This window comes from Macrotis lagotis, chromosome 1 (genome assembly GCF_037893015.1).
Source record: "Macrotis lagotis isolate mMagLag1 chromosome 1, bilby.v1.9.chrom.fasta, whole genome shotgun sequence".
In the NCBI taxonomy this organism is placed as follows: domain Eukaryota; kingdom Metazoa; phylum Chordata; class Mammalia; order Peramelemorphia; family Peramelidae; genus Macrotis; species Macrotis lagotis.
The window spans coordinates 386,298,260-386,317,147 of NC_133658.1; the positions used below are offsets into that span (position 1 = coordinate 386,298,260).

Sequence of the window (18,888 nt, forward strand, 5' to 3'; positions counted from 1 at the left end):
TCTTATAATAGATGAGAATACTCTAGTATATCGTCCCCTTTTGAAGCAGAGAAGTCCCTGATGTTCAGAGTCCCCAAAAGCCAAGAATTCTACTGTACTAGACAATGAAGAAGTATATAGTGAGTTGGTTATAGAAAGTTAATAGTTTCTTATCAGACATAATATGTCTCTCTTCTCTTTAATCCCATGTGATTCTCTCTTTTGTTCTGTCCCCAGTACCAATCAACTATAGAGTGCAATTTGTTTTCTTAAATTACTCTCATTCATTGAAATATTTTATGATTTTTGATTTTTTATTTTCTACTGCAGATACTTCCTCTCAATACTCTTTGGCATTCTATGGTTTGTAGCCCCAGAATGACTATGGACCACTGATGTTCAAAGCCTAGGTTCATATGATACTTTATAGTTTGACAAACATCTACATTTTGGAATTTGATCTTATTATCAAATATTTGAAGTTGATGTTCAACAGCAAATATTTTAATGTAATTTCTGTAGTTTCCCTTGTCAAAGAGTTTCCTTATCAAATTTAGATATTCGAACCCAATTAGGAATCAGAACATAATGTAGACTTCATTCTTGTGAGGGTGTCATAGGTAAATTTAAGGAGAATCCTCTTTTCTGCTTAGAGTAAGGATAAGAAGTGATATGTTTTCTAATGTGCTAAAATGTTTTTCATATCTGTGTCCTCCCTTCAGAATATTCTTTTGTCCCACATCTCCCAATAGTAAGCTCTTCCTTTTTTGGGAAAGCTCAAGTCAGATTTCTATCTTCTGCTGCCTTTTGCTGCTTCAACTCCAGATTTAACCATCGTATCCTGGCATGAGAACCTACCCCTATCCCTTTCATGTTCTATTTTCCCACATTAGAATGCAAACGTTTTGTGACCAGGAACTATCTTCATTTTTGATATTTTGATCCCCATCTTTTTGGAGAGTATCTATCAATAGTAAATGCTTTATTTACTGTCTAATTAATCTGTAATATTTCTGGCAGTTATGCTTTTTTTATTTAGTTAAGTTGAGCCATACTAACAGTCCCACTATTGCAGGTTATTTATTTTAAATGGTTCAAGCACAATGGACTTTCAAACTATTATCCTATTAAGGTCATGTTTTTAGAGCTAGGATGTGTACCTTGTTATGATTTCATAATATTCTTTAATTACAAGGATGTATCAGTTTTATTTTTCAATTTTCTTAATCTCCATATTTTTTATTTTCTGAAGGAACTTACCAAGTTTTCTCTGTCACACACACACACACACACACACACACACACACACACATACACACACACACACATACAGAGAGAGATACACAGAAACACATGCAGTACTTGTAAAAAGGGTAGAGTGTAACTATGTTTTCAAAGTAGAAGCAAGCATAAGAAAGGATAAACTATTCATCAGAGTGAAATTAACACATAGAATCATTTTCTAGCCATTTGTGAAAGCAGCTATCTAAAGCAACAATCTAAGATGTTACTTACTTTCTTTTGCAAATTAAAATTCTGCCACTCCTCCAAACAGAATCAAACAAATGGCACCATAGTGCACTGAAATATATGAAATCATTAGGAGAGTAGGGTGTAAATGAATCCTCAAGTTTGGGATTTTCCACTATCATTACTCTCAGAAATCATTTCATCATATTAAAGAACTTAATTGGCTCAATATAGAGATTGAATTGAATAAAAATCTAATGTCTGCCCCATTAGGGTATCTCTACAATTTCCCAGGAACGATTAGTAGTATTGGGAGAGCATATTTTATAAAGTAATAATTTATATTTTTAGTTCATCACTTGCTTTTCATGGAGAAAGTCTATGTGAGGATAAATGGCCTCTTGTCTCCAGATACCTGGGTACTCTCATAATGCAACCCATTTTAATTTATTCATTTTATCTTGAAGTAACTATTAGAGTCAGTCTGAACTTTCATATTTTAAGTAGTGTTTTTCCTCTTGAAGTACTATGGATATACTGTCCAGACTGTCAGGTGCTGTAGAATTTTCTTTTAAAAAAATACAATTGTGAATCAGCATGATTCTAGATTCTAAGAAATCATTCACAAGTAACATTTTTAAAGTTCCTTCCCCCATAGAATGTCCTCTGAATATATAGGCAATTCAATACTATCTTTTCTACAGTCTTACTCTAAATCTTTTCATACAAACAAAATTACCAATAATATCTTTCCAATGTTACCAAAGATTTATTAATTACAAAACTTGAATTTTTTTTATCATTCTCATCATCCTCTACCTCTCTCTATAGTCTTTGAAACTCTTAGTCACATTCTCTTCTCCTTGATAAATTCTTTCTCCAGGTTTTCAAGATTATACTCTCTCCTTGGGTTTCCTCTTTCATATTTGACTTCCCCATCTTAATCTCCTTTCCTGTCTCTTCCTCCTGGTTTTCCCTTCTAACCATGGGAGATTCCCAAGTCTTTGTTCTATGCCCTCTACTGTTCTTCTATGCTGTTTTTCTTAGAGATATGAACTTCTTTGTGTTCAATGATTTCTGTGCTAATAATTCCTAGAACAACTCATCTAGATCTAATGATTTTGACCTATAGTACCACATCTACAGTACTTGAACTCAATGTTTCATAGTCAATTTAAACTCAATATGCCCCAAATTGAACTCATCTTTTACCCAAACTGAATTTTCTTCCTAATGTTTCTTTTATTTTCAAGGTTACTGATATCTTCCAAATCACCCATGCTCACAACTTAAAAAATGTTCTGAACTTTTCACTGTCTCTCACCTCACATCCTACTAACTCATATCCAATTAGCTGCCAAGTTCTACTAATTCTACTTTATAATATCTCTTGAATGTCTCCACTTACAGTGTTATCTGCCTGGTTCAGGCCTGCAGAAACTTATCCCCTCTCACCTGAATTACTGCAAGAGTTAATTACTTGGTTCCCCTGACTTCAAGTCTCTTCCCACTCCAATCCATTTCCACTCAGCTCTTAAATTGATTTTCTTGAAGTTCAGGTCTAGCCATGACATTCCTGAACACCATTTAAAATAATTCACCAGTTTTCCATCTCCTTCAGCATCAAATATCAAATCCATTATTTGTCATTTACAATCCTTCATAACCTAGCTCTTTTCTACCTTCAGGTTTTGATGCAACTCACTCCTCTCTATGAACTGAGCAATCAAATGATATTAAACTGTTTTTATTCTTTGAATAAGTGATTCCATATCTTGATTATGAATATTTTCATTTTTTTCTTTTCAATTTTAAATTTATTTATTATTCCAACTACAAGCAAAGATAGTTTTCAACATTCATTTTTGAAAGTTTTTGAGTTCTACATTTTTCTCTCCACCACTTTCACTCTCCCCTCCCCTTGACTGATCTGATATAGGTTATACATGCATATCAATGTTTAACATGTTTCTATAAGAGTTCTGTTGTGAAAGACACATCAGCACAAAAGGAAAAAAAAACCCATCAGAGGTTTAAAATACATAAAGTATAAAAGAATATTTCTTAATGGAAAATAGTATGTTTTAGTCTGCATTCAGATTCCACAGTTCTTTCTCTGATTATGGATAGTATTTTCCATCACAAGACTTTTAAATTGTCTATGATTACTGTCCTGCTGATAAGAACTTGATCCATTATATTTCATGATCACACAGTGTTACTCTTACTTTGTACAATAGTGCTCCTGGTTCTGATCACTTAACTCACCATCAATTCAAGTATGTCTTTCCAGACTTTTCTGAAATCTTCCCTTTCAGGATTTCAAACAGAAGAATATTGCTCCATCATATTCATACACAACAATACCATCTATTCCACAATTAATGGGCATTTTCCATTACTTTGCCACTACAAAGAGAACTGTTCTAAATATTTTTGAATATGTGGGTCTTTTCCCCTTTTTTATGATCTCTTTAGGTTACAGACCAAGTAGTAGTAATGTTGGATCAAAGGGCAAGGATAATTGTATTGCTATTTTTACATAGTTCCTGATTGCTCTCCAGAATGGTTGGGTAAGTTCACAATTCTGTCAAACAACACATTTTTCTTTTTTTGCCATATTGACTATCTGATAGATGTGAGGTGTTATCTCAAAATTGTTTTAATTTATATTTCTCTGATCAATGACAATTTAGAACATTTTTTCATATGACTAGAGATAGCTTTAATTTCTTCACCTGAAAGCTGCCTGTTCACATCCTTTGATAACTACCAATTGGGGAATGACATATTTTTATAAATTTGACTCAGTTCTCTATATAGTTTAAAAATGAGACCTTTTTTTAGGTTTTTTTAAAAATTGAGACCTTTAATAGAAATGCAAGCTGTTAAAATTATTGCACAGTTTTATGAAGTCTTTCTAATCTTGGTTTCATTATTTTTATTTATACTAAAACTTTAAGCTAATGAAATCAAAATTATTCATTTTTGCATTGTATAATATTTTCTATCTCTTGTTTGGTCATAAATTCCTTCCCTTTACACAGCTCTAAGAGAGATATTATTGCTTGTTCTTCCAATTGACTTATGGTATCACCATTATATATTTAAATTCTGTACCCATTTCATTCTTATCTTGGCATAGTATGTGAGATATTGGTCTTTGCCCAGATTCTGCCATACTTTTCTCAAGTTTTCCCAGCAGTTTTTGTCAAAAAGTGACTTCTTAGCCTAGAAACCAGAATCTTTGGGTTTATCAAAAAGCAGATTACTACAGTCATTTAATACCATTTCTTTCATCTCCAATCTATTGTACTACTCTTTTCCTTAACATGTTATCAAGCAGCTCATCAAAATTGTAGCTTTATAATATATAATATGAGAACTGAAACAGCTAGGCCACCTTCCTTAGTATTCTTCCTTAATTTCCTTAATGTTCTTAAGTTTTTGTCCTTCCAGATGAATTTTGTTATTATTTTTTGTAAATCTATAAAATTATTTTGATAGTTTGATTGGCATTGCACTAAGCAATTTACTTTAAGTAGAATTGTCATTTTTATTATTTTAGCTTGGCTTACCCATGAATAATTGACATTTTTTCCAAGTGTTTAGATCTGATTTTATTTGTGTGAAACCTGTTTTCAACTGTATTCATATAGTTTCTCGGTTTATCTTGGCATGTACACACCTAACTATTTCACATTGTCTATAGCTCCTTTAAGTGGTATTTTTTGTATTTTTTTTGCTTCTGGACTATAGTGGTAATATATAGAAATGTTGATGATTTACGCAGATTTATTTTATAACCTGCAAATTTACCAATGTTGCTAATTATTTGTGTTAAATTTCAAGGACTTTCTAAATATATAATCATATCATCTGGAATGAGTGAGATTTTTGTTAGTTCATTGCCTATTCTAATTCCTTTAATTTCATTTTCTTTCTTTATTGCAAAAGGCAATATTTTTTAAACAATGTTGAATAATAGTGGTAAGAACAGGCATTCCTGTTTCACCTTTGATCTTAATGGGAATATTTTCTAGCTTATTCCTGACTATTGACATTTTTGATGTTTGTCCCTTGTGCCTAGAAACCTGCTGTTCCTCATCATTTCTTACTGATTTCCTTGTTATTCCTCAAGGACAAGCTAAAATGTCATCTTCTGCAATCAACCTTTCCCAAACCCAAATCCAATATGATATATATATTTACCCTGACAATGATGTATGGATATCTGTCAGCATTTTACATCCCCTATTTTACTGAAAGATCTTTGGGTGCAAGGAATTTTATTTTTTTTTTACCTCATTTGGTATTCCCATGAGTCCTGAAATATAATAGATGATTAAAAAATGCTCTTTTTTTGCTGTGGTTTATGTATTGTAAGAAATGGACAGAAATTAAATGGAATAAAAGGATGTAGGTTTGCAATACAAAGAAGTGAAGAGAGCCAAAGAGATCAAGATTGATTCATTTAAATATTAGAAAAGTTATGTTCATGGATCATTTTTTTTGCTTTTGTCACATTCTTGCAGACATTGTGAGCATTTATGCACTTTGACTATCACCTTTCTGTAAATCATTTCATCTTCTGGATTCATCCTGAATGTCAATAAGTAATATTCTATAGAAAGGAAACACCATAATTTCATCCTTCCTTTCACACTTGCTATAACATTCTGGCTAAATTTCTATTAGCCCTAGATCTATTCATTTATTCAAAACATGATATTGATGATAGCAATATCATTGGCTACATCTTTGAACAACTCAATTACTTTTACTCTGCTAATGGAAGTAGCACCATACTGTATTGTTATATTCATCTGAGTTCACAAATTTCTAAAATTATACTTGCAGAAAATAGCAAAGACTACAAATCAATACAAACTACTACTGGGAAAAAAATAAAGGTATTCTTTTACTTAAGGGAAGTTAGAGTACTATCAGACCAAAGGATTTCATTTCCTCTGATATGATATATCAAAAGAATTGCTTTCATAAATGAAGAGTTAAATGTGACTCTATTAACCTTCAGATTAACAAAATTCAGAAAACTCCTATTACAAAATATTGCATATTTCTCTCTTATTTCATTAACATATAATGTTATCCAGATCAAGAAATCATGCATTTGTTTCTACTTTTGCTGAAAATTTAGTCATTCCTGACTGATAATCTTAAATTTTATTGAATACTTTTGATAAAGGTTATTTCAATGAGTATAGATCCCTAACAGCCATGACAGGTTCTAATGAATCACACAATAGGTTTTAATTACTAGATTGAAAGTTATTATTATAAGAAATGATGCCAACCACTAGCTCAGTGAATACATGATGATATTTATCTCCTTCAAACTGAATTACCCAAATCCCAGTATGATTCTCTCTAGGAAAATATAATAATTTTATTCAGCCTGTATTTTCTTACTTCATATTTTAGACTAATATAAAACAGATCAAAAACTTTCACATGCAATAAGTATTGTAATATGGCTAGTCACATTTTCATTCTTGCTGCATCTTTCTGAATAAGAAAGATTTTACTATCTTACCTGAAGTTGTCTTCACGACATCAGTAGTATTTCTCAGTCCCACAAATGAAAACTGATAAAGCCTCCAAGACCTTGTGTCTCCTACTTCAACAGAACTGCGCTTCCATTGATAAACAATTTCTTCCTGTGGGTAGCCATCTTCCACACAATGAAAGGGAGGTTTATAATTATTATTTAGAGCAATTTTAATGTTCTAAAAGGAAAATAAATCTTGTGCTTTTAAAATACTATTTTAAAATTTACCTAGGATTTTAAAAATATATTGTTTCATTTGACATTGACAACAGTGTGTAAACTCTATGAAGTTAATGTTTGAGCGTTTGTGAGGGAAAAAAAAACTTTTACATAGAAGCTGCTTAATAAATGTTTGCTGGATTGAGTTTTTTAAAGATAGAGGCTGTTATTATAATTAAAGTTTTATAACTGAGGTGACTGAGCGTCATCATCAGGCAACTTTTCACAAAAGTTAAGTGATTTTTTCAGTACTAGACTAAAAGGTGACATGTGTGGGATAAACCTTTAGTTTTTATGAATTAACTCATATAATTGACTCTGGTATTTCATTGTTCTTTCTTTATATATATTACAATACAGAAGGAAATGCATCATGAAAGGATTATTGTCATGTCACCTTTCAAAAACTCTGCCCAATTGGAAAAATCCATAATTGCTTAAGAGTCACTTGTCCAGAACAAATTTTCTAATCTTGTAGAATATATATTTTTCAATCTAGACTTTTGGTCATTTTTCTATCTTTTACATGAGCCTACAAGAAATTGCAGGAAGGAGATAAGAAGGAGAAGAGAAATCAGTTTAATGTTGGTAAGTGAAAATTGATGGCAAAAATCAGTTTGGGGAATTACTCACATGTAAGTTGAATTTGGCTACATTATTATAGAGTAGGCTTATTTTTATTTTAGTATTTCAAAGACAGAAGTTTAAAAATGAAGAGCTCACAACTCAAAAGTATTCAGAATAAGCCTTAACTTTTTCTTCTATTCAAATATAAATTAGTAACTTTCTTAAATTCACTCACATATAAATTGTAAGAAAACATCTGTGATCTAAGGCAGTTGGAGATTTTATATTTGTTATTAAATGCATGAAGTCATTGATAGTTACAAGTTAAAATAAAAATTCAATAGACAAAAAATGAAAACTTATGTAACTGGTGACATCTTTGCTTGATTTCTAGATTTGTCAATGGATGAAGATTTATCTTTGGAAAGCTTTAAGGAGATGCACAAATCAATGTCTTAATATAAGCAGGAAACTGTTTACTAAAGGCAATTTAGATGAATGTAATGTTTCTTGTACTATCTCTAATATTTTTCCTGATGAATTATGATTATCACTTAATATTATTAATAGAATTTATCATATTCCAGGACATCATGTTTCTAAGAATGTAATATCTAATTTCCCCTCTAGCTCTAACTTCTGTTTATCCATTATAATAATAAAGATTCTATAAATCAATGGGCTGCTGTAAAATATTTTTAAAAAATTTAAAAACTATTTTCTCACATTTATTTTAAGAAATTCAATTCATTAAATATTTATTAAATGGCTCTAATGTGTCAGGTTTTTATTCTAGGCACTACAGATAAAAAGAAAAAATGAAATCATCTCTGCCTTTAAGGCACTTTTTCTACTTTGGGATATTGGTATTGATGTAGCAAAACAAGTATAAAGATAAATAAATGCAACTCATATAAAAGATAATATAAAAATTTAATGAGATAAAGGGCACAAATAATGAGTGAAAAGGAAAAGCCTTTTTGGAATTGATTGGTACCTTACTTGTGACAAAAGATTCTAAGGAATCTTTAAAGTTGATTTTGAATTTTATTTTTGGATATGCTATTATAACTGTTCAAGAAATGTCTGGTAGCATTGTAGTTTGTTGACAAACAAGTCAGAGACTTGATGGAATCAAAAATGACAGTCTAGTTAAGGGAACTGTTTCTTTCTTTACAAAATTTAGACTTTTATCTTTCATAAGAATTCAAGCATTGGTTGCTACATGGGCCTCTGATATCTGAAAATTTTTAGAGCAATTATGAAGAATTATATAAAATTTAAAAATTTAGTTTTGCTTTGTTTTTCTTCACAATTTAGGAAACATTTAAGAAAAGTTAGACTTAGAAGAGAGAAATTGAGTGTGTATGTGCATTTTAATAATCTGGGCTAGTTGAAAATGTGAATCTGATAGATAAGAATATATTTGAATATGTAAAATAAAAATTGAACTAATAATAATTATATGTAATATTTGAATTTCAGTGTAGGAAGAGAAATCAAAAGTTATGTAGTTCAATGCCTAATTGAAGTAAGAATCTTCTTTTCCAACTTTTCTTCCTAATTGTCATCTATCTTTTGCTCTTAAGAGAACAAATACATTTCAAGTACTTTACCACACTCATTGTTTAAAATGCAAATAAATTCTCAGCCATTAACTCCTCTAATTGTAGAAAGTTTTAAAGCAGCAAATTCTCTGTTCTACCTTTGTTGACAGCTTCTTACATTTTGGAATTACTCAAGTGGTAAGAATCCTGTTGTTTTGTTGCTGTTGTTGTTTAATGTTTTCTTTAATTCTAAATAATTTTTTAACTATTTCTATAACACAAATATGAATCTTTACCATGGTCTTTTAAATAATTAGCACTAACTTGCTTCTTTTTATCTCTTTATTTTAACCGAGGAAATGACATGTAAAGGAATTTATTACTTACAGCTGGAGAATTCCAGGGGGCAGGAATGTTCATCCATTGGGAAATTATGTAGCTTTAACTGACACTCAGCATCTATTGTCAGCCTATGGAAAGAAAATTTCTCATGTTTATATTGGTCAAAATAAAAACTAATTAAAATTTCTATTGTATTGACAGCCAATCATTGACCTAAGAAAATAGACCTCTTGTGAACAGACAAGAATGAAATAAGAAGGGGAAAATAATGTCCAACTTAAGAATTACATCATTATTCTTCTCATTTATAAAAACCAAAGAATAATAATATTCTTTATTTCAATACAGCAATTTAGATTTTGTGATCATTTAGTCAGACAAATATTAGAAATGACTTTTTCCTGGTTTATTAATTATTGATAAAATAGTATAGGGAAAGATCTCAGGAGAGCATAATTAGTCTCCTTAAGAGAAAAAAATAGTGTTAAAGTACATAGTACACACATAGTTTATATGTTAAAAAATGTCTTACTTATTAATTAATTAAATTAATTTCTTACCTAATTAAAGATTAATTAATATATTTGGATAATAAAAATAAATTAATAAATAACAATAAATAATAATATGTAATGATATATAATAATAAATAATAATTAATAAATTAAAGATTAATTAATATATTTGGAATGTCATTGTTCTCGATTAGTACATGTCAATTAAATATATTCTTAATGCTTATTTGCTTTAAAATTTCTAAATCATACTCCTTAATGGCTTCCATTTGGTGAGATTATATTGTGCCTGGGAAAGAGATAATCTCTTTTCCAGCTTGCAAACTATTTTTCTTTAACATAACATCATTAATTACAAAAAAGGAAGATAATATTACAACAATCATGACTTTCTATCCTTAATTTAATTTTACCTGTCATAGACTAATAAGGAAACATCAGAAGAGGGAAGAAAAGTATGAAAAAAGGAAAGAAATGAAATGAGTATAGCCCTATGCCCATACACAATTTTATTCAAGACTTAATTGACAAATTACTTGTAGTTATCTTAGTGTTATTTTATTTAATGATGTCAATACTCTTGATGTCTGATTGATAAGAAAAGACAAATTAATACTGAGAAATAGTATAAGATACTGTCCTTTGAAGAGAATGCTAATTTGGCTTCAGATAGTGAAACTAATTTAATATTTCATAAAATCTGTTCTACTTTTTTAATATATCTGATACATTTCTAACTCCAGTGGATTTTAGTTGCAATTATTCCTCTCTTGTCTAATATTGAAATATATGTTTAATGAATATAGAATAACTAATAATCATATCTTTATAAACAAGACTGTTTTTCTAATACCAGTGAGATCAGTATGACTAAAATTTAAAACTTAAATTTCTTTAATTTAAAAATTACTTTTTAGCAACTGTAATACACACACATACACACACACAAACACACACACACACACACACACACACACACACACACATATATATATATATATATATATATATATATATATATATATATATTAGTTTAAATTTGCACAATCCAAATTGACTGGCAGTGCATTTATAAATAAAATGCTAGGATTTTAAATAATAAAAATATTTGAAAATGTGTCTATAACATTCATCCAGTGTTTCATTGTCTAATCATCTGACCAGACATTTTTATGTAGTGATTAGAATTTATTATATAATAATGAATACAATAATTGCTATATTTGAGATTCAAGTATTCTTTTTTTTAAGGGCAAATGGGGTTAAATGGCTAGGTAATTATTAAGTGTCTGAGACTGGATTTGAACCCAGGTACTCCTGACTCCAGGGCTGGTGCTTTATCCACTGAGCCACCTAGCCACCCAATTCAAGTATTAATAATTGTCAAATTAACCAATCCAGGAAACTATGAATTCAATAAATATTTGACAGTATTTATATAGAAAAAAATACATAGAGATAACTTGTCTTGGAACATTTTTAAACTTTCTTTTAATATAAATATTCCATGGCAGAAAATTCATACATTAACTCATCTATCCTTCAAGTAATTCAAAAGTTGTTTATACATGGCACTCAATTAACCAGCCCAAATCAATAGAAAAAATAATCAGTCAAGCTTAACATTTGTCATTGTGCAGACCAACAATAAAAGAAAGTTAAAATGATTTTTCTATCATTTTTCTACTATCCATAATAGTAATTTAGACAGGGTCAAAAATAAGGGATCTTCAATAAGAAATGCTCTATAATAATGAATTTTATTGAAACCAAGGCATTTTTAAAGCACATAAACTATTCATTGATCCTAGATATGGTTTATTTAGGTCACATTTCCCTGGCTCTCAATTAGTGGAACTCATTATAAAATAAGAGTAAAGAAAGGATACATATGTTGCTATTGGTATAAAGGCAATAATAAATGCTATCAAAGCATGACAGAATACCCTATTATTAATTCATAATAGGATTGCTGCCAACAATTCTCTTCACATGTGGATATCTACAGGAACTTGTCAAACTTAAAGGGTTAGCAATGGACAATATTAGAATGCTGGTCTCTACCTAAAATGCACTGATATTTTTCATTGTGCATTTAAGTACTGAAAATATTATTCTCTTAATTTTCCTTAATATTGCACAAAATTTTAACAGAATAAAAGCACCTGAGTGTATATAGTACACGGCCATCATTCCAGATCCTGAGCATGCGATTAGGCGTTGTGATCCAGTGTGCATCAGCTTTTTTGGAGTTCCGGAAAAAAGTGTCTGGGATCCAAATCTTCCCAACCATGTTGCTATTGAGCCTGAGAACCTTTATGGTACTATTAAATTTCAGGCGTCTGTCATACCAGGTTTGCGCAAAAAAAATGTCAATCGTATACTCCTGTTTTTTAAAGAAAAACATGATGGCAATCAGTTTAAGGTCATTGGAAAGATATTTAACATCATCTTTCCTCCAAATTACAGAATTTACAAGAAAGAAAAAAATACTTTTATTTTTTACATTTTTTATTTTAAAGATTTTATTTATTTTGAGTTTTACAATTTTTCCCCTAATCTTGCTTCCCTTCCCCTGCCCCCCACCCACAGAAGGCAATTTGCCAGTCTTTATATTGTTTCCATGGCATACATTGATCCAAAATGAATGTGATGAGAGAGAAATCATATACTTAGGGAAGAAAAATAAAGCATAAGAAGGAAAATTATATAATAAGATAGCAGTTTTTTTTTTCCTAAATTAAAGGTAATAGTCCTTGGTCTTTGTTCAAACTCCACAGTTCTTTCTCTGGATACAGATGGTATTCTCCATCACAGATAGCTTCATATTGTCCCTATTGTTGTACTGATAGAATGAGCAAGTCCATCAAGGTTGATCATCACCCCATGTTTAGGGTGTATAATGTTTTTTTCTGCTTCTGCTCATCTCATTGAGCAGCAGTTCATGCAAATCCCTCCAGGCTTCCCTGAATTCCCATCCCTCCTGGTTTCTTCTAATAGAACAATAGTGTTACAAGTCATATACATACATACATACATACATATATATATATATATATACATACATATATATATATATATATATATACACATGTGTGTGGGTGTGGGTGTGTGTCTGTGTGTTTATGTATACATACTATAGTTTGTTAAGCCATTTCCCAAATGAAGAAATTACTTTTATTTGTTGATTCTATTAACTAATTTTAAATTACAATGGAAATTTGATTTTTGGCCTTGAAAAACAAAGAATAATTCCCTAAGAGCAATAAAAGAGTGATATTACAAAGAGATATTCGTAAGCAAATTATTTCACAAGAATCCAGCACTAATGTGAGTCAGCCAGTTCAATATCCTTTGGTGCTAATCAAAGCTCAAAATTCTCCTTAAAGTATTAATTTCACACTTAGCTTCACTTAAATGAGGAAATGAACCCAATTAAACAAAATTCTAGGTACATAATATCCATTTTTATCAAATTCTACCATTTGGAAAGAGTTCTTGTGGATGCCCTATCTTTCCTTGAACTACTACTACTACTACTATACATGAAATCCAAAATTTCAAACTTTGTAATAAAAAGAGATATTTTGGATATCAGAAAAAAACACTAATTGAATTTGGAATCACAAAAATGAGATACTATTCCTGTTTATTAAAGTAGCTTAGATATGAGATTTTAGGCAAAGATGTAGAAGCACCATATATCAATGTAGAGGATTCCATATCTGAGGAATTAAAAGTAAGGCATATGCCTGGGATAGAGAGGGCATTATAGAGTCAAAATGTTGTCTCATTTACAAAATACATTTTCACTGCATTTTACTGTTTATAAAACTTTTATTTAAACATCAAATTACATAAATAATTAGAATAGATATTAGAAGAAAATTACAGGAATCAGAGATAGTATTCACTTATTTTGCTTTTCTAACATGTAGAAAAGATAAAAATGAGAATCAGACTTATTTTCTAAAATCTTTCAACTAATTGCCATGTGTCTCAATTGTATAATTTAAGGTATTTAATAAAATGTTGTGGAACCATTTCTAAGTATAAAATAATAAACAATTTCTGGTATAAATAATAGACAAAATGACATATAAGGTATTAAATTTTATCCTATAGTCTTACAAACAGTTATCTTTTAGGGAATTCAGTATACTGGCTATACTTGTTATATCTTACTGTTGCATATTCATCTACAACATTTCCAACAGTAGTCTAATAATCAAAAATGAAATTTCCTTTGCGGTATCTAGAACAGTGTCTTGAAAACCAGAATCACTCAGGAAATATTTGTTGGAAATTTGAGAAAATTTTTGATAATTACAAAATTTAAACAAAATGCAAATGACTTTTCAGATTATCAGTTTTTTAAATTAATATGGTTTAGTTACAAAATATAGCCTAAATATGTGAAACTCACCATGTTAATAGCATTCACTGGTCCAATGCTATTCACATACATGTCAGTGTGAATTAATGTTGGCTTTACTGTGAAGAAACCAAAAAAAATAAAGGTCATAAATATTAATTTATTAAATGGTATAATTTTAACACATGATCGCTAATTTTTATCTAAGATGATAGAAATATATATTTAACTTGAATTCAATTAATAAATACAATAACCTTTTTAGTAAATGTAATTTTAACAGGAAATTATTCTTCAGAAATTGGAAATTATGGACTTATAACTGATTATTCCTTTCAAAAATATGTTTATTCAAAATGTACAACTTAGGAGACATTTTTCTTTGCTGAATTTCATGCATTTTGCTTTAGCCATGATGAACTGTCCATTCTACAATGAACATGATTAGGAAATGTGATCAGTATAACTTTTATGTATGTTAAAGATTAATAACAATTTAATTAAATGGTTAAAATTGAAGTTACAAGTATAGAGAATATTACAATGCAGTACTTCAACAAATTGATGAAGAATTGTTTTCATGCATTAACTAGCTTTGCAAATCTTAGCCTTTTTCTCCGCCCATTCTCCTAATATGTGGATCACTAAGAATTGAACTAAATGTTCACTAAAACATTCTTCTTTTTGTTTATTGATACAATATCATCAGTACAGAAAACTCTATATATTAATTTGTTTGATAATTGGAAAATTATATAATTTATAGCTTTAGTGTTCCCTGTGAGAGATTATATTCCTTGACTAAGGTCCATCAGTTAGCATTTATTATATGATATGAATTCAATGCTATCCTAACTTCAAGCACAGACTCTTATCCCCTCTACCACATTTCCTCTCAAGGTTCTATAGACCTAAAAATTTCTTTGATTCTTCCCATACTGCTCTGACCAGTGAAAAAGAACAGAAGCTGCAAATCTTTCCACAATACTAGAGTACCAAATGCAACACATACCAGTCTGTGAGAAGGTACTGACATTTAGCATGTGTCAAATAGTGCCCATTTCCTAATACATGGCTCTGTTTGATTTAAATTTAGATATTATAAGGATATGGTGGAGTAACTTTAATCAATTTTGAAGAACTAGTATCTACTAGAAATTAAGACTTAATTCATTGCTTTGCTGAATATCTAGATTAAAGAAAGTATGATAATTCATATTAAATTTTAAAGTGAGTAAAGCATAAAATTTTACCACTATTACAACCCCGAATGTTTTTAAACATTTACCACTACTGTCACACTATCATTATTGCTTAATTTAGTAGCAGTAACATAGAAGGCAATGACATTATCCCTATATTGCTAGACCACATGCCAGGTAATTGTGGGCTAATAGTAATAAAATAATAATAATAATAATAATAATAATAATAATAATAGTCTTTTCCAAAGAGTTTTAAAATTTGCAAACTGTTTTACTTTCATTTTTCCCATTTGAATCTCATAATTTCCCTTGCTTGGTCACTTTTTCAAGTTTCCCAGAAATTCCTAGGTAATATATGAATCTTTACTCTATGTAACTCCCAAATGTACTTTCAAGTTTGTCTGTCTCCCCTTTTTTGTCATCTGCTATATGTTCCTTGCATTTTGATCCTTAAATTCATAGATCACACTAAAAATGTTATTTCCATTCTCCCCTCCCAAAATGTTTCTTTCATAAATGTCCCTTCCTAAAGCCTCTTGATTCCTGAGCCTCTCAGATTTTCTGACATAGAGTCATTGGCATAAAAGGGGCCAGGGAATGTCCATTATATGACTAAAACTCTTAAATGCTTTTGGTCTCTATTTTCTATATAGCTACTTTCATATGAAACATTAGGAAAGGAGCTGAGAACACACCTCCTATGTCAGGTCTCAGCTTGTTGTCATATCCTTCCAGTAAGCCATTTAAAATGAAAGTGACATCTCCCTCTGGAACTTTTGGAGTTAAAACCCATGTTTTGTTTGAAGCATAATCTTCATAGTCATCATCAGATTTTTGACTACTGAGGCTAAAAGAACAAAAGATAAATAATAAATTCCCAGAAAAACCATATCATCTTTAGCATCCAATTAAAGTAACAAATAAAACATGTTCATGGATAGTAAGTGCACAATGAAAATATTCATCAATGGATTTTTAGTTATGTACTTATATCACATTGACAATGGCCATAGCTCATTCAATTGCATTCTCCAATTTAATGAAATACTTCCAAGTTTGATGAGCCTGACCATCTATCTATACATAGTCCAGGATTTAAGAATCTTCTCCGTTCTTTGATATTTCTACTCCTCTTCTCTTTCCTCCCACATTTCAAGTCAAGAGAAAGATAGTCAAAAAAGAAATCTTAGTGTCATTTGTTAGGGTTTAAATGATGTATAAATGCTTAAGTGTGTAGCTTTTGAGTGTAGTCTGCATTTCCCTGCTTTGAGAGGTTAATTTGATCCAGTAGATTAATGAGAAGAAAAGACTCTTAATTAGATTCACTCCTACAAACTGTCAAGCATCTACTCCTGATATAGGTAAAGTACTGGGGAAGTGTTTGATCTTTGCTGCATTTTTTTTAAAGTGCACATAAATTCACATACACAAATACATATTGACTCAGGGTGCTTGCATTTTTTCATTTGCATTTAGTGAAAAGAATTTCATTTCTCTTTTACTCAGTACCACAAAAGACTATTTAAAATATCAAACAATCAATTTTTCTGTTGGCTGAAGAGCAAGGAAATGCTACTTCTTATTTCAGTATTTTGCAAACCCTCAAAGTTAGAAATGCAAGGTGTCTTTTACATGATAAGCTTGTTCTTGTTGGATTTCCAAACCACGGACCTTCTCAATGCACTTCATGTTTCATGAATACTACAATAAAAATCTCTGATATTAGATTATTTCTCATCATTTGTCTCTTTCTCATGAAAAAAAAAACCCTTCTAGGACTATAATTTCACTAAATTCCTACATCCTATCTACATCCACAGGACTGAATGATGACAATCGTTGTTCAAAATGATTACTGCAGTGTTTCATGACCATGACAATCATTCTTAATCATAAAAGAGAAAATAGTTTTCATATTATAAGACTATTAAAAGAACAAGTCAACTGAGTTCATCCTGTTAGATAAATAAGAGTTGATGATACATCACTGACTGACTTGGCCTGCTGTTTCACACAGATATGATGGTCACATATGATATAATCCCAGACCTGAAATAGGGTTCCAAGTCTTTACTGTTGCCTAAACCCCTCTTTTTTAAAGATGAGGAAACAAGAAGAAAGAGGTTGATTTATTTGCTCTTCTTCAAGTAGTTAATAAGTAACTGAGGTGGATTTGGAATACAGGATATCATCACTAAATACAATAATGTACCCAGTATGCTATGTTACCATGGCAAAGACCCATCTTCAAGAGGCTTACTGGGTTATTGGAAATGTCACTTAGCACAGTGCCTAGCATATAGAAAGTATTTAATGTTTCTTGAATGATTAATGTCACTTATACAATTGAAGTTCATCCCTTCATTCTGTCATTACCATGACATCAGGAAGGTGATGACATGACAACCATGTGAATTGAATTTGAGTGAGGGCTTGCTGTTTTAAGTCACCAGCTTCAATTTCCCCTCCAGAGACATGTGGAGTGCCCCATTTAGAATCAGAATGACTGGAGATGGCTCTGGATACAAGGCAATCAGTGTTTAGTGACTTGTCCAAGTTCTCACAGCTAAGACCCAATAAATGTCAAATGTCTGAAAATGGATTCAAATTCCTATCCTCCCAAGTCCAAGACCAGTGTTCTGTCCACTTTGCTGCCTAACTGCCCATGAGTTCACACAATTAAATATCATCAAAGTAAACAAAAATCCAACATAAATTATGAAAGAAAATGAGTGAAGGGCAGTTGGATGGTACAATGAATAGAGCATTAGAACTAGAGTCAGGAGGACCTGATTTCAAATTCTGACGAAGACACAATAATAATTACCTTGGGCAAGTCACTTTAATCTCATTGCCTTGCAAAAACTGAAAAAAATAGAAAAAATTAATAAAAAAGAGAATGAGTGAAATAGGATAACCTTTCAACCAACCTCCATCATGTTAGAATGCCTTAAGATAAAGTTTAATGGATATTCCATAAAAAGTGGAAACTTTAGATTTTCATATTGTAGCAATAAAAAAATCTCTTCTCTCCCAGTTTTCTGTACCCTTTAAAATAACATCAATTTCAATTAATTAAATTTCTTTGAGTTTATAC

The 18,888-nt window shown here is 30.4% G+C and overlaps 1 protein-coding gene across 7 annotated transcripts in view; it reads right to left on the reverse strand.

Annotated features, from left to right (window-relative positions):
* GABRG2 (gamma-aminobutyric acid type A receptor subunit gamma2) overlaps positions 1–18,888 on the reverse strand; it is a 151,616-nt gene that overhangs the window by 92,763 nt on the left and 39,965 nt on the right. For 4 of the 7 annotated variants that reach the window (XM_074229966.1, XM_074229943.1, XM_074229958.1 and 1 more), the window contains exons 2-6: positions 16,487–16,638; positions 14,638–14,705; positions 12,377–12,597; positions 9,742–9,824; positions 7,007–7,144 (exon numbers count right to left, since the gene is read on the reverse strand). In XM_074229966.1, the coding sequence (XP_074086067.1) occupies positions 7,007–7,144; positions 9,742–9,824; positions 12,377–12,597; positions 14,638–14,705; positions 16,487–16,638 (662 nt within the window). Of the gene's footprint in view, positions 1–7,006; positions 7,145–9,741; positions 9,825–12,376; positions 12,598–14,637; positions 14,706–16,486; positions 16,639–16,709; positions 16,757–18,888 lie in introns of those variants that run through there. The other 3 variants (XM_074229986.1, XM_074229976.1, XM_074229949.1) reach the window with 2 other exon arrangements.